The sequence below is a fragment of the Talpa europaea genome (genome assembly GCF_964194135.1).
Source record: "Talpa europaea genome assembly, chromosome: 2".
Classification (NCBI taxonomy): Eukaryota; Metazoa; Chordata; class Mammalia; order Eulipotyphla; family Talpidae; genus Talpa; species Talpa europaea.
In genome coordinates this window covers 29,972,650-29,987,845 of record NC_140068.1, presented here as the reverse complement: position 1 = coordinate 29,987,845, position 15,196 = coordinate 29,972,650, and the positions used below count along the sequence as shown (strand labels likewise).

At 36.3% G+C, this 15,196-nt stretch overlaps 1 protein-coding gene across 1 annotated transcript in view; it reads left to right on the top strand.

Moving 5' to 3' along the window:
• Nucleotides 1–12,683, top strand: part of TRMT11 (tRNA methyltransferase 11 homolog) — a gene marked incomplete at both ends in the record, with an annotated part of 46,235 nt that extends 33,552 nt beyond the window's left edge. Inside the window, one exon of the mRNA XM_084258140.1 lies at nucleotides 12,546–12,683. Coding sequence (XP_084114266.1) covers nucleotides 12,546–12,683 — 138 coding nt within the window. The remainder of the gene's footprint in view (nucleotides 1–12,545) is intronic.
• Nucleotides 12,684–15,196: the final 2,513 nt, after the last annotated feature.

The following is a 15,196-nucleotide window of genomic DNA, read 5'->3' as shown; positions in this document are numbered from 1 at the left end:
TGCTATATATAGTCGTGGTCACAGTGGTTATTCCTGTAAAACACTTTTCTCATATAAAAGTCATTGGATAAAAACGCTGATCTTCAGAGTTGTGCAGAACAGATCAGAATATTAGTGTAATAGTTACGTTTTCAATGGAAGCCACATAAAACATTATACTCTCTCTAGTGCTCTACTAATTATTCTACTAATACCGGACAAATGAAAGAGTATCCAAAGTCGCCATTTTCAGAAACTCCTTGAAACCCCTTTTAAACGTTTGTGCATTTTTATAGACTACTCTTTAGTACTTGCATAATTATAAAAAAAAAAAATTTAATTGCCATTGCACTAAATGGGCCACCATGTGCCCTGTTTGTTTTGTGGCTTGTTTCTCTGACATGTTACCATGCCAGAAGTACCAAAGGATAGGTAACTTTAATTCTGGGTATTACATGGAAATTAATTTGAAGATATATGTATAAATCAGTTGTCAACTTTTGCAGCTAGCCAGTATAATTGAGATGATTTAAAATAGGGACTGTTTGGAGGTCATAGTGGCAGGAGATGAAAGGCTGTAAACATTTTATTTTGGGTTGAATGAGAGTCCAGTAACATATGAAGCTGATGAAGTCTTCATTTATCAGAAAGGAAGGTGGCAAAATTGAGCGATTTGACTGAAGAACTGAAAGATTTTGAAGCTATGAAGGGAGTAAGAATCATTAACATTATAACAGTATATTTTAAATAAGGAAGAGATGAGACTGAGATAACTTGTTCAACAAAATGGCATATAGATGACATAATGAAGTGCAACAAATTAGTCTTTGTGATAAGTAGTTTACATATTAAAATGATAGTATTGTGCTTATCATAAACTGCTGTTTTGCTGACTTGGTTGTGACTATTTACATTACGTGTTATCCTTTCTCAGAATTTGTGAATTCGTGGTTTTTTTTTTTTTTTTTTTTAAAGATTTATTTATTTATTTATACAAGCACTGGGTACAGTGCTCACCTGCCAGTGCCACCAGGGAGACCCTTAGAAAGGATTTTATTTATTTATTTTTTTTTTTTGAGGCATGTTTTATTTATTTATTTATTTGTTTGTTTGTTTGTTTGTTTTGTTTATACATGCACTGGGTACAGTCAGAAGTGCTGGAGGGTGAGAGAATTCACCAGAGCCAGATTGGGGAGCAGAGCAGGCAGAAGGACCGAAGTACGCTGCTGAGGGGAGCAGCAGGCTTGGCAGGAGAGGTCTGCGTACCATGTAGGACCCTCCTCCGGTGGCCGGGGAGCAACCGGGGATCCAACCAGCGCTGCAGAGGCTGTGGGCAGCTTCGCAACCCAGCGCTCAGCCCCTGCGCCACTGGGGAGGCCCTCGTGGTGTTTTTTTTTTTTTTTTTTTTTTTAATAGCTGTTTGAATTAGGGTGATTCTGGTTGACCTTTTTTCTGAAATATTTTGATCCTTGCCTATCTCTTGCCAGAAAGTGGATGTTTTCCTTTTGATTAGAACAGTGAAAGACTCAACAACAGATTTGAAATATTTCAGTCATATAACATCCAATGGGAAATAGATGCTACTTTATTTATTGGTGTGAAAAATATAACAGGGTAATTCATTACCATAAAAGTGTGTGTGTGTGTGTATGTTTGAGGGAGGGGCAGAGGCAGAGAGAGGGAAAAAGGACCTCTTTAAAAAATTATGTTGCATACCTAGTCAGAAGGAAATGATTCACATTATCATGAATTATTTTTTAACTTGATATGTTTGAGAAAACAAGCTGATGATAATGCTGTCTATCATGTTGCGTGAATTCAATTTTAAGGATCATGCATCTATTTAGTTCTGAATAAATTGCTTTGGTTGTTAATGGTACTTTTTCCTTGTGTTTAAGTCTTAGAGGGTTATCGTTTCACTTTTTTTTTTTTTAACAGTTGTGCCACTAAATGGTTTTGCTAAACAAACTGGATTTTTCGATAGTTTTAAATTATTGTTTCTGGTAGACGAAGAAAAGTCAAGTTTATCCTCTACCAGCTTCAGAAAGGCAATTATTTAAGACAACTTTTACTTTTGGTCCTACTTGGATGTGACTATTTTATTTGCGGGGGAAAAAAATTTGTCTTATGCTCTAGTCCTAATGCTCGTATTTTCAAGCTGTCACAGTAAAACAATCTTTAATATATTGATGTTATAGAACTTTAGGCAAAGGTCAGTTGCAAAATAGAAAGTATGATCTGGGAGTTAAGGTTTAGAGAATGGAAAATTTATGTAAGGAATCAGCATAATCTTTTGGAGCTTTTGTAATTTTTGCATGACAAATTTTCTACTTTGCTTTTTTGGAGGTATTTTTATTTACCACATAGTTATTTAGAATTATCTTTATAGTGTTTTTCAAATTAAAACAGGAACTTGTGACTTCTTTCAACCACATGATCCACCAGGAATTCAACCCCGAAATTTTAACATGTACTTTTTTTGCCCCAAACATAACTGTACAGTGTAATAGATAATTACAAGTGAACATTTTTGTAACCGCATCAAGGTCAAGATTATAGAGTAATATAGCATCCCAGAAGCGCCACCTTTTGTAGCATTTCTGATCATAAACACCTCCCCCTACAGGTGTAATCACTACAAAAATCACTTTTATGGTGACTTTTTGCTTCCCTTTGTCATAGTATCACTATGGAATTCATCTCTAAAGCATGTGTTTTTTTAATTAATTTTTCTTTTAATGGATTGTGACCATTTAAAAAGATCACCTGCGAGAATTGTCTGCATACTGAAGTGAGATAGCGTACGTATGTGTGTGCTAGTGCATCTTTTGGTCTGGTATTCATCCTTTACAGTTTAAGAAGGTGAATAAGGTACTTCTTAGTTTGGGTGACATATTAGATATAGTAACAAGTCATTACATTTTTATCTGGTGTATAGACGATGTGTGCTTTTAACATATGAGGTTAAGTTTTGAATTTTGTAAAGATAAAGATTTTAGGTTTAGAGAACATTAGAAAATGCTCACAGTTCTGTATAGGCATGATAGTATGAATATCCATTGTGTTTTTTTAAAAAGATTTATTTATGCATATACAAGCTGGGGTGCAGGCCAGAGGTGCAGGTGTAAGAGGATTCACCAGATACAGAGTGGGGAACAGAACAGGCACATTGACTGAAATACACAGCTCGGGGGTGAGACAGGAGAGGTCTGCTGCGTCATATGGGTCACCTCCCTGCCTGAGGATTGAACTCATGCTGCAGTGGCTGCAGATAGCTTCATAGTGTTGCGTCTTAACCCCTTGCACCACCAGGGAGGCCCCCTCCCTGTGGTGCTTTTACAGTAAGAAAGAGGTTATGTGCTGAGTGCCAGTTGTCCAAGTTCAGGTGTTAAATGGCACTCATTTTCAGGATTCTAGATATGAAGATTTTAATAAATATTAAGGACTTCAGTAGACTTCAGGTTTAATATTTTGCAGAGTAATGAGATTTTTTTTAAAAAGTGCAAATTATATATAAATACCTGATTTAGGGTTGAGATTGCCGACCTTGTTTCCATTGTGCTCGAAGTTTCTCTTAATATTATTGGATGCCAGACTTTTGACCTGCTTGTCCTTGGTTTGGAAATGGTCTAGTGCTGTTTATAGTTGTATAACGTTAGCACAAGTGGTTTCTATAGCTACTGTCCAGTACCAGATGTAGAACAGTGGGAAGCTTTGATAAGGGGAGCAGGCTTTTTAAACAAAAGCCGGATATGGGTAATTACCCTGAAGCTGAACCGAGACCCATTATACACAGCACTATCATTTATATTTCACTCCCTGCTAATTACAAGAAAGAAAATCTACCCACTGTTTTTCTCTTCCATCTCTTTGCTTTCTTCCTCTCACCTTATTTAAAAATGTATTATCACAGTTTTAATCTATTTTATGAATTCAGCAGTCATTCTTGGCAAAATGAAATATATCACCAATTTGGTGGCTTTCACTATGATGACAGCATCATTGGTTTTCACTTATCGTAGAATAAGTTTCATAAGCCATTTGTATTCAAGCGTTTGCATTGAAACTGCTCTTTTGTATAAACCACTGTCATTTTGAGAATACAAATGACTTCAGGTTAATACTAGTGAGGTAAAAGAAATCATTATCTCATTATCAGGAACTGTCAGTGAATAAAAGGACAACTTAAATCTGACCTATAATTAAAATAGAAGCCATTTGGTTTTTTCTGCATGGTTATAAGTTCAGCAACTTCATCCCAAAAATAATACCTAAGGGATATCTCTAAACAGCAATTTTTACAAATTGGTGATTTATCCATCGATATTTTCACTGAAGTTTGGGAGTTCTCTAAAAGTAGGTTGACCATGAAAGGACACTATGAGAGAGAACTTTGATTTTAGTTAGAATGTGGGTAGGGAGTGGTGTCAGTGATTTGGTTAAAGAATTAAGGGGGATCCAACTCAAAGTAAGTAGTGGGGTGGGACCAAGCAGTTGAAGAAATTTTATACCTGATGACTCCAGTTTTCTTTGTAAAGAAGAATGTAAATTTTGCTGAGAGTGCATAAACACCTTAATGTAAGGTCTTGAGGATAGGTGAAATTGTGGAAAGGTGTTATGAGAAATAAGAAAAAAATCTGTCTTTTAATGATTTTTACATTCATTTACTTTGCATATTTTATGTTTTCCTTCCCTAACTTGACTATATGACCTTTGAGGGGAAAGCCATGGCCTGTGTTTATGGAGCCATGTGTTTAAGGCATTGAGGCTAAACTGAGTAGTAAGCATAGTTCCAATACTTAGAGAATATGTATGTGCAGCGGGAAAAATGGTCACCCAGTTCATTCCAGCATGACATGTTGGTTTCTATAATGATCTTTTGGAAGTACCATGTGAACACCGAGACAGTGTTAAGTAAAGAGAGGAGGCCAATGTTTTAAGCAAAGCTCTAGAGGCATGAGAGGTGTTGTGATGCGTGTGGAGGAACCTTATGTATTTCAGCATGGCTGGATACTAAGTATTGGGGGGAGGAATAATTAAAGAGGAACTGGAAAACCCAAGGGATGCTTAATGTTGAACATCTTCTCCAGTTTATTGTATTGGTGATGGCAAGTACATGAGTAAGGAAAGTGGCAGAAGTTTGTGTTTTATGAAGGTCACCCTGGCTTTAATATGCAGGCAAGTTATTTGGAAAGATGTCCGACATACCAATGTTGAGGTTCCTGGCATGGTCATGTAAAGAGCCTATAAACTAAGGAGGAATTGTAGATTGCAGAGGAAATCCTGAAATTGAGAATTTTTGTGGGGAGGTAGACATGGCAGCACTTGGTAACTGGATAATTGATTTGAGGGAGAGAGGAATTAGGATAACTTTCAGAAGACTGGCTTGGGGTAACTGAGTGGATCATACATAGTTTTCTTGCATACATTTTTACCCTTCCTGCCTTTGCTGAAGGCCATGTGTGGTACAGTGCTTCTACCCTGAGCTACTGCAGTAGTCTCCTAGCTAATTTCCCTGCTTCTGCAGTTTCTCCCGCTATTAACTATCCTACATGGTAACTGGAGTGTCTCACAGGATGTAAGTAGGTAATGAAACTCCCTTGCTTTCAAGTCATCTTTCTGTGGAAATTTTGATTTATCCCTGACCATCTCACCGGTTTCATCTTGGGCCCCTTCCTTTTGGTTTACCAAACCTTAGCCACACTGATCTTTCAGTTTTCAGACTGCACATGTTTTTTTTTCTAGTCACATAGGCATCTCACATTTTATTTCTTCTCTTGTGCTCGCTTCGGCAGCACATATACATTTTATTTCTTCTCTCATTGTGTTCCTTAGCATGTTTTCTTCCCCTCTATTTCTGTAAGTATCATTCATCCTTTTAGGTCTTTCAGATAAATGTTACCTTTTATAGGGTAGCCTTTTTTGTTCATTCTCTTCACCCCTTATGTTCTTTCGTACCCTTTTCATCCAAATATTAATCACAATTTATAAATATATGTTTGGGTATATATTGTTTAAGGTCTGTCTCTGTCACTAAATTCACACCAGTCACTAAATTTTGCACCAGTCAGTAAATATTTATGGAATGAATTGTAATTTTTCAATGATTATTTTGGGCCCTTCTAGCGTCAAAACAGCCAAATTTAACAGTATTTAAGTCATCCATTTGAAGGAAGAGTAGGAACAGATAGTTATGGGTAACTGAAAATTTTTTTGGTTAAAAATATATTGAATATGGGCCTCCCTGATAGCGCAGGCGATTGAACACAGCGCTATGAGGCTGTCCGCAGCCTCTGCAGTGCTGGTTGGATTCTCGCCAGCCGCAGAGCAGCCTACATGGCACAGCAGACCTCTCCTGTCTAGAAAGCTGCTCCCCTCAGCAGTGTATTTCAGTCGCTCTGCCTGTTCTGTTCCCTGCTCTGTCTGTCTCTGGTGAATCCTCTCACCCTCCCGCTCATCTGGTCTATACCCTGGTTCTTGTGTAAATAAAATAAAAATAAATCTTTTAAAAAAAACCTGCAAGTGTTCTTGTGTTAAAACACGTAACATCATTTCCCTAACATTATTATTCAAAATTTGTGCTGGAGGAACATTTTAATTATATTATACCTGGACCTCATTTCTCATTTCTCATAAGAAGCAACTTAAAACAATCACAATACAACAGCTGAATCATCATAGTGTCTTTCATCTACTTAATCAGGAGGAAATTTTAAAAAAGAATGGCAGATGTCTGGGAGGAGGCAGTATTAGAGAGCTAGTTTTACCTAAGTGACGCTTTCAATGAGGAATCTCTAGTTTCTTAAGGTCAGTCTGAGTTGTTTATTAAGCTTTTTAAGAATCTCCCATCCATATGTGTATTCTCACAGTATAATCTAGAATGTCATTAGTTCCATTTAAAGTGTCATTTTTCAAATGTTACCAGAAAACAGTTTTGTTTCCTTTCTTGAAAATTTGTTCCCCTTTAGATTAAAATATAAGTGGTTGAAGTATTTTCCTTTTAATGTCTTTTTTGTTCTTTTGATTGCTCTTTTTGATGTTAACATCAATTAAGAATTAACTAGATTCAGGACCTCATTTTATCTACTTTTTCTAATTCTAGAGAATAATTTGTAATTCTAGGTTGAACATAGATGAAGATGATAGATTTTTAGAGTCACCAAGATGAACATGCGTTTGTATATTTCCATATCATTCTTTAAAAAGTGAAATGGTGTGAATGAATGTTGATGCTTCCTGAAGGAAAGTGGCCCTCCTGGTTATGTTGGTAACATCTGTGTAACTCCAGGTGTCTTCAGCAAGCAGGACTCACAAACAGCTGAGTTAACAGAGAGCTCCTGTCAGATGTGTGGTCAGCTCTGCTCCAACCAGCAGAGGGCAGTGTAGACATAAAAGTACACTGCTGATTTTTGTCAGGCTTCCTCTGGTTTCTTTGGCTACTGTGCTTAAAATTCCTCGAGTGGTTTATGTTTAGAATTAGTAGTACTGATAGGACAGGAAATTGGCTGGGTGGAACAGTGGTTAAAGGGGTTCTGTCTGGAAGTGTAGATCTGAAATGTGTGCTACCATAATGTTGCTGTTCAGTGAGGAATGTTCTCTAAATGTCAAACTCTATTTGTGGGAAATTAACTCTTTAGCTATTGGTATGATGTCATTTCTAGGGAAAAAAAAAAGTGTGATGGAAAAAACATGAACTTTGACTTTTGCTCTAGGGTACAATTCTGGCAGTGCTACTTATTAGCTGTGTGATCCTTGTTATATTATTAAAACTCTTTCAGTCAGTCTCCCTTGCCATATCTGTAAAATTTAGATAGCAGTCTGTGAAAAGATGCAGAAAGTTAAATAATTCACTCATGTAAAACACATGGTTGTATGTGTATATATGTAACATATATGTTGTTTGAATCAGAACTTGCATATTTCTTACAATATTTAAAATTGCTGTTTTCCTACAAGGTTAAGTGATAAGTTTGAAACCTGTTTATTTCCATTATTAGCCATCTGTGGCTACCATGATTTTACCTACAGAAACTCTTAGTTCTGGTTGTGAAAAAAATGATCAACCAGCAATCTTGATGGGTTTTCAAATCTCCTTTACTATTACTGTGTTCCCAAATTTAACCAGTACGGAATTTAGGAGAGATGATCTGTAATCTCACATTGCCATAGTTTCTTCTCTTTTGGCATTGACAAATTCTTTGTTTTTACTTTGCATTAAGCACTTCTTGCTTACTAAAAATTCACAGAACTCAAGAGTTATGTTATGTAGATTATATCAAGACTGATAATGGTAGGCAGACTTGGAAGTGTTAAGAGAAACTAAAAGTCAGACCCTGGCAAGTTTGAGTTAGAGAGGGAGATCAAGGGTTGTGTTGCTTGAGGATACTCTTTTTTTCCTTTTAAGTAGACACTTTGGCCTTTGAGATACTGAGTTGGAAAAAAAAAAAAAATCTGCAGATACTCTTGGTTGAAATGAGCAGGGAATGTGAATTGAGAAGAGCCATGAAAGGTGATGAAAAATATGTAGAGTTGAATATCATCATCTCAAGAGTGAGCCCTGGTAAGCTTAACTAGAGATAGGGTGAACAAGAGGTAGAAAGGAAAGCAAAACAAATTTTTTTGAGTTTGCCATTTTCTTCAGCATTGGGCTAACACATTATGAATACTGTAAATAATACGTTCCGTAGGTATATTTTAAATGTGAATTCATAGGTTTAAGGTATTACATGTATGATGTGTTGTGATAGCCTGTCACTGACCATGGGTTTACTGAATGTTTCATGTGGACCTTTTTATGGTAGCCGAAGATACTGGAGTGTCTGTGTGGCTTATTCTGAAATAGGACTAATGTTGTTAGGCATAGTAATGACTCTTACCACATCCCTGACTGCACAAGAGATTTGGAGCTTTGGATTCTCCAAGAGTTTTTGTTAATGGATATCTTATTTCACAATTAGGGGGCAATCAATCTTAGGGAAGGAGGCATTCCAGCATAGAACCCAAACATGTATCTTACACTGATTCTTCTCTATTTCCTGGGAGATAATTTTTTTTTAATTTTTTTTTATTTTTAGAGGTTTTATTTCTAAGGTTAATGATGTTTCCCAACTTTTCCAGTAGTGTGTTTTACTTTGCCGCTGGGTGCCTGTGCCACTGAACATGGTCTGATAGTGGCTAATTTTACTTTCACTGTATTCTAAGAGAATTTGGGGGTAGACACTATTCAGATAAAGGTTGTTGTAGGTAATAGATATTTTCTTGCTAACCAGTAATTACTAGAGGTTTTAATCATTACTTTTTGAGTTTCCCAGTTTCCTGCTGTTCATTCTCAGTGTCTGACTCTGATCTTTATATTCATTCTCTGTTCTTTATCCCCAGTTTGCCCTACTAATATCCTTCCTATTAAATAAAAGCTGTTTTGTTAAGTTTTTTCTCTGGTCTTTGAGGAAGCCTAGCTTCCGTTTTGCTTTGGCTTTTGTCTCCTGCTTTCCCTGGTGAGCTGCAGACCTTGGCCGCTCAGGCTCGCCAGGTACACTGGCAGCGGAACCTGCGTCAGTCCCCTGCCGCCTCACCATGCCTCTACCTCCTGAGCTTACCTGCTGGAAGCACACATTTCTGCTCTATCTTGTCTTCTTCACTACTGCAACTCCAGGACATTGCCTACACACTTCGCAATGTAGAGGTGAGCTCACATTGCCTGGGGGGATCTCAGAGAGAAGAGAGGACAGAAGGGCAGAGCTGGGCACAACTTCCTTGCCAGGCTATGTTCTCTTCCCGCTTCTACAGCAAAGTGAGACGTCATTGAGTAAATGGATGTCTAGTTGACTCTAACTCCCAGACATTAAGGGAACAGCCCCAGAATTGGGGAAAGTTTGAACTCATTTGGATTTCAGCCAAACATTGACATTTTAGATTTGTATTACCATCAGTTGAATTTGGTCTCCATGAGAATAGACTGGAGAGGAAACTACTGAAGGGAGAGTGACTGCCCATTTAGGGAAAAAGGAGAAATGAGGAGACTTAAGCTAAAGTCCTGGAGTTATGAGTGAAAAGAAGTGGATTTGAAATAATTACTATGCGGAATCTTAAGATTTTAGGACTGGACAGTTGTGAGACAAGAAAGAGATGGGATTTGACCTGTGTTTCTTATCTTGAGGTCTAGTTTGAAAATGATTCCGTGAGCTTTGAGGAGAAGCAAAGAAGCAGGAGAAATGACAGAATCTGGACATAGCTTTAAAATATAACCAAGTATGTACACCTGAAACCTATATATTATGAATCAGTGCTAATTAAATTTTAAAAATAATAAAAAGGTATATAGCCAAGTAAAGGCATTTGCTAACATTAAGCAAATTAGATCAGGAAATGGACAAGTTATTTAACAGTCTTATTTACTATAAAGACAGAATTTAGAACACCTAGAGAAATAGATGCTGGCCTGTCCCTTCTTTTCATACAACTCATCTGTCAGGCTTGATAGAAGTTAAAATGCACAAGCCAAGGTTAAATGCTGGAACATTGTTCTGTGTTGCTGCTGTCCCAGGTAGAGTGTTGAGATGTGGATCAGACTTGAGTCCTCCTTTGAAGTAGAATGTACTCCTGGGGTTATAGTGTCCCTCATGCATCCCTGTGACTCTTTCTGTCCCCTCCTGCTTTGAAATTTTTTCATTCTCTTAGTTATTAAAACTAAGTTAATAGTACTTCTGATTGAGTTCTGTTCCTTTCTGCTATCAAAATCTTAGCCTATCAACTATTTATTCCCAGAACTACCTCTGCTTCTTCAGTTGGAGACACAGTTCTTCTGGAGAAAGTTTCATTGTGTTGTTGATAAGAATATGTAGGGGTAAAGGAAGTCAAATAGATCTATGTTTAAATCTTTTTTTTTTAAGATTTATTTATTTATTCATTTATTTATTTATACAAGCACTGGGTACAGTCAGAAGCGCAGGAGGGTGAGAGAATTCACCAGAGCCAGAGCAGGGAGCAGAGCAGGCAGAAGGACCGAAGTACACTGCTGAGGGGAGCAGCGGGTGGCAGGAGAGGTCTGTGCGCCATGTGGGACCCTCCTCCGGTGGCCGGGGATTGAACCGGCGCTGCAGAGGCTGCGGGCAGATTCGCAACCCAGTGCTCAACCGCTGTGCCACCAGGGGGCCCTCTATGTTTAAATCTTAACTATCACAAACCAGCTATGTTATCTTGAGCCTGTTCCTCATCTGTAAAATTGTGATTATAGTGTACTTTTAGCACTGATGAGTTTATATTAGATAGTTCTTATAAAGCATTTAGCATAGATTTGGGTCCATAATACATACCCAGTAAGTACTAACTTTAGTTACATACTTACAGGTTGACCAGGTAGAATATCTTTTTTATTGATTGTCCACAGACTGAAATTAGTAACCATTGACATCTTTTCATGTACTTAAAGGAATTTGGAACTGTAGTATACTTAGTGCCACAAAATTTTTTTATCTTTGATGAATCAGGCAGCCTGTGCATGTTTGATATCTGTGTTTTTGAGTATTTTTAGAAAAGATCAATGATGTAATATATATATATATAATGTCAATTTTTGAATAAGGTTAAGCCTTAGGTATTTATTGATGTGAGAGAGCAATTTGGTTTTTATTAATGTTTGAGGGAATCCTATTAATGATAAAGGAAAAGAATAAAGATCTCACATGGGAATAAGAAAAAATATAACACTGTTTTAAGTATCATATTTTGGGTGCATTTATACCTACCATTTTGAACTAAAATCAGCATTAAGAAAACACTTTCTAATGTTTCCATACCTATTCTAAAAATCACATTAATTCATACGTAATTTAATATCAACTTGTAAAAATGCATGAAAATAAGATTTTATTTCTGATTTGTTTTTTTATTTTCATAGTTTGAGATGATTGGTGAAATTTGATGAGACACTGATGTTTCATTGTTTTCTGTTAGTTTCTTATCCCTTAGTTTAAGTTCAGATAGGACATTTCAACCCAGATTCATATTTCCAGTAACTAAATATCAATCTGAGCACTGACCCTTACCTATCTCTGAAGTCTACAAGTGTGAAAGACACTTGTGTAGCCTGTGTCTTCATCTACTGTGGTTACTTAAAGCTGCCAGGAACAGTTTGTTTTATTAAAGGAATATGAATTCCCAGTTTCATTGATCTGTATGACCTTATGCAAATGCAAAGATTCGATGAATATACCTTTGGAGTGGACTTCCTTGTTTGGTAGCTTTTATGTTCATAGGGGATTTCAGTTTGTGTTGAGGAAGGAATCAAAAGTAGTCCTGACATGGGATGATTATTTTGATCTTTTCTCAGTCCATTTTCCCAATAAAGGTATTTGTTTTCTTCTGTGCAGAGGATTGTGTGGATCAAATGAGGTGAAAATACTTTGGATGCTCAAACATGATACAGATACAAAATGGTGTGGTATATTTCTAATTCAGACGTACATCAGAAAGCAAGATTTTACTTAAAGTAAATGACTACTTGGTTGCAAGTTAATTTAAAAAATAACTCAAAACACCTTTATTTTCTGTATTTTCCAATCAACCAGAACCGGGACCAGTATTCACACCTGATAAGTGATCACTTGTTGCCATACCAAGGTCATAATTCCTTCCGTGAGAAATATTTCAGTGGGGTAACAAAAAGAATTGCCAAAGAAGAAAAATCCAGCCATGAGTCAAAGTGAAGATTTTGATAATGAAGAAAGAATAAATGTTTGGTGGAAAAGACATTTGGATATGAACTTTCATGTGTGATAGAGAAAACTTGCACAGTTTTTGATAATTTTATATAACAAAATAAATGCTACAAAGTAAATTGAAAATTAGCTTTGTTTTATAGACTGTTTTGTCCTATATGGTCTTTTGAACCTTTTAATTTATGTTTATAATTTCAAGTATGGAAATTGAAAGCATTTATATTTTTGGTAATTAATTTACAAAGGAAATGATTACTTTTTAAACAAATGTCTGCCAGGTAGCTATGGGTGGGTAGTAGTGGTTGAGAATTTGTTAGGTAGATTTGTTAATTTGCTTTTTTTTCCCCCTTATACAGTGTCTTTTTGTTTTTTTGATTGTAACTGATATACATTGCCTGTAATAAAGTTTACTGAGGGTTCCTAAAATTGTGTAATTTTTCAGTGCTATTCAAATAGGAGGGATGTGATAGTAGAAATTAATTATTTAAATATTCTGGACAAGTAATAATAGTGATAGTGGTGATGATGAGAAAGGCTAGGACCTGACAACCTAAAAAGATTCCATATTTCTTGAGGCCTGTCCACATCTGTAGCTTGTCTGTACCTTGGATTTGCTCCTGCATTCCTAAACCTTGACTGTCGGTCAAGTTAACTACCCACAATTTTTGGTTTAGAGAGTAACTGATAGTTAAAAGCAGTAACAACAACACAAATCCTTGATGGTTCCCTAATGGTATTAAGCCTAATCAGAGTTCTTTGAAATAGAAGCTATATTTTTCTTGAAGGAGAAACTTTGCTGAGTTCACATTGTGTCCATCATGAAAATATCTTGTTTGAAAACCACTGTACCCATTAATTCAGAATGCTAATGGCTTTCCTGCTCTCGGTGGTCAAATGTACCTCCGCAGGGCAGCAGTAAACTAATCCTCTGCCTCTAACCAAAACCTATTTATTTATGTTGTTATGATTATTTTAGTGCTATTGCTGACTTTATGGACTCACAATGTGAGTGCATGCATGCTTTAGGCCCTCCAGAAGACCAAGCAGGGAGAGAGCAGCCTTCCACTTAGTTCTCCTTCTTGTCCTGCAGCTCTGAATTTCAGCAGCAGGTCTCAAACATTTCAGTGATTGTTTTGTTTGGGTTTCTGGATGTGATTTGTGGTACACTAGGGAAAATCTACAAATATTCAAGGATGATTTATTTTCAGTATTTCTGTTATAAACCATCTTATTTAAAATTTTTTGAGGTTAAATGAGGGTGAGTTTGAAACTTTGTAGCTGACTAAATATGGAATATGAAATTTTAGCTTAAGCCCATTTTTTTGTTGTCACAAATAGCAGTTCAAATAGTTGTGGAAAAGTTGCAACTTTAATTTTAGCCATTTTGTGTTTTAAAATTACCCAACTTTTAAAAATATTCAATTATTTAAAAATATTCTTAATTATTTATTACCATTAATTGAAGTCATCTAATCTTTAAGTCTTAGTAATTATTGTGAGACTTATATTTATCAGTAAGTTCAGTTTCCCTAAAATCACTGAGCTCAGAGGATTTATGTAGTTAATGTTGGTGCTCAGAAGTACAAAAAAATCTATTCATTTTCAGCCAAATTTGATTGTAGAGTAGAAGTTGCATGTCCTCTTATTCTAAGAAGAAACTTTATTTTCTGGCATCAGGATCTTACTATTTTTTTGCATAAGTTACAGAAGGACATTTCCAGGATCACTTTACTATTATATGTATTTCTAATGACTTCCCAGCAGAAACGTCACCAAACAAAATGCCTGCACATAGGCTAGTCTTATAGATGAATTCATGGTATAATCTGTGAGTGAACCCTGGGTGGTCTGTGGGCTGGTCTATTTAATTTTTATAATATGACAAGATCTATAATTTCGTGTCTGGTATATATTAAATAGCCATAAAATCCAGACAGTTACCTTGGTGGTGTTTCATCAGAAGTAACCTCTTTCCTATCCATTCTGGTGTGGATTAGCTGTGATAGTTGGTAAGGAATAGTGGAGTATGTTGTCTTTGGTGTGTTGGGCCAAAATGATCCAGCAGATACAAAAAAGTTTAAAATCTGTTGCAAATTTCTCAGCCACTTCCTGCCAGGTTTGGATCAACTTGCTGTTAACTTCCTTAAGACTAATTCTTTAAAGATTGCGCAATAAAAAATTCTCATGCTCTTTAAACTCTGGGAAATAAGTCGGTGATGCCCTTATTTCCTTATGGAGAAAACTCAAAATTGGAGATTCCCTCTATCTTTAAGAAGAATGGTGATTACAGCTGAAGAGAATCTTATTTCAGGTTTGTTTGGTAGGGAGAAGTGGAGTATGAGTTAACATGCCACACGTGTTGTGACTGTTTATATAATTGGATGAAAAATGTGCTTTAAAACTTTGAGACATAGAAACAACTTTTGAGGATAATATGTTTTATTCCCAGTACAATTAAAGAAGCAGGGATCTGACTTTTTTTTACCATCAGGGAATTAGTG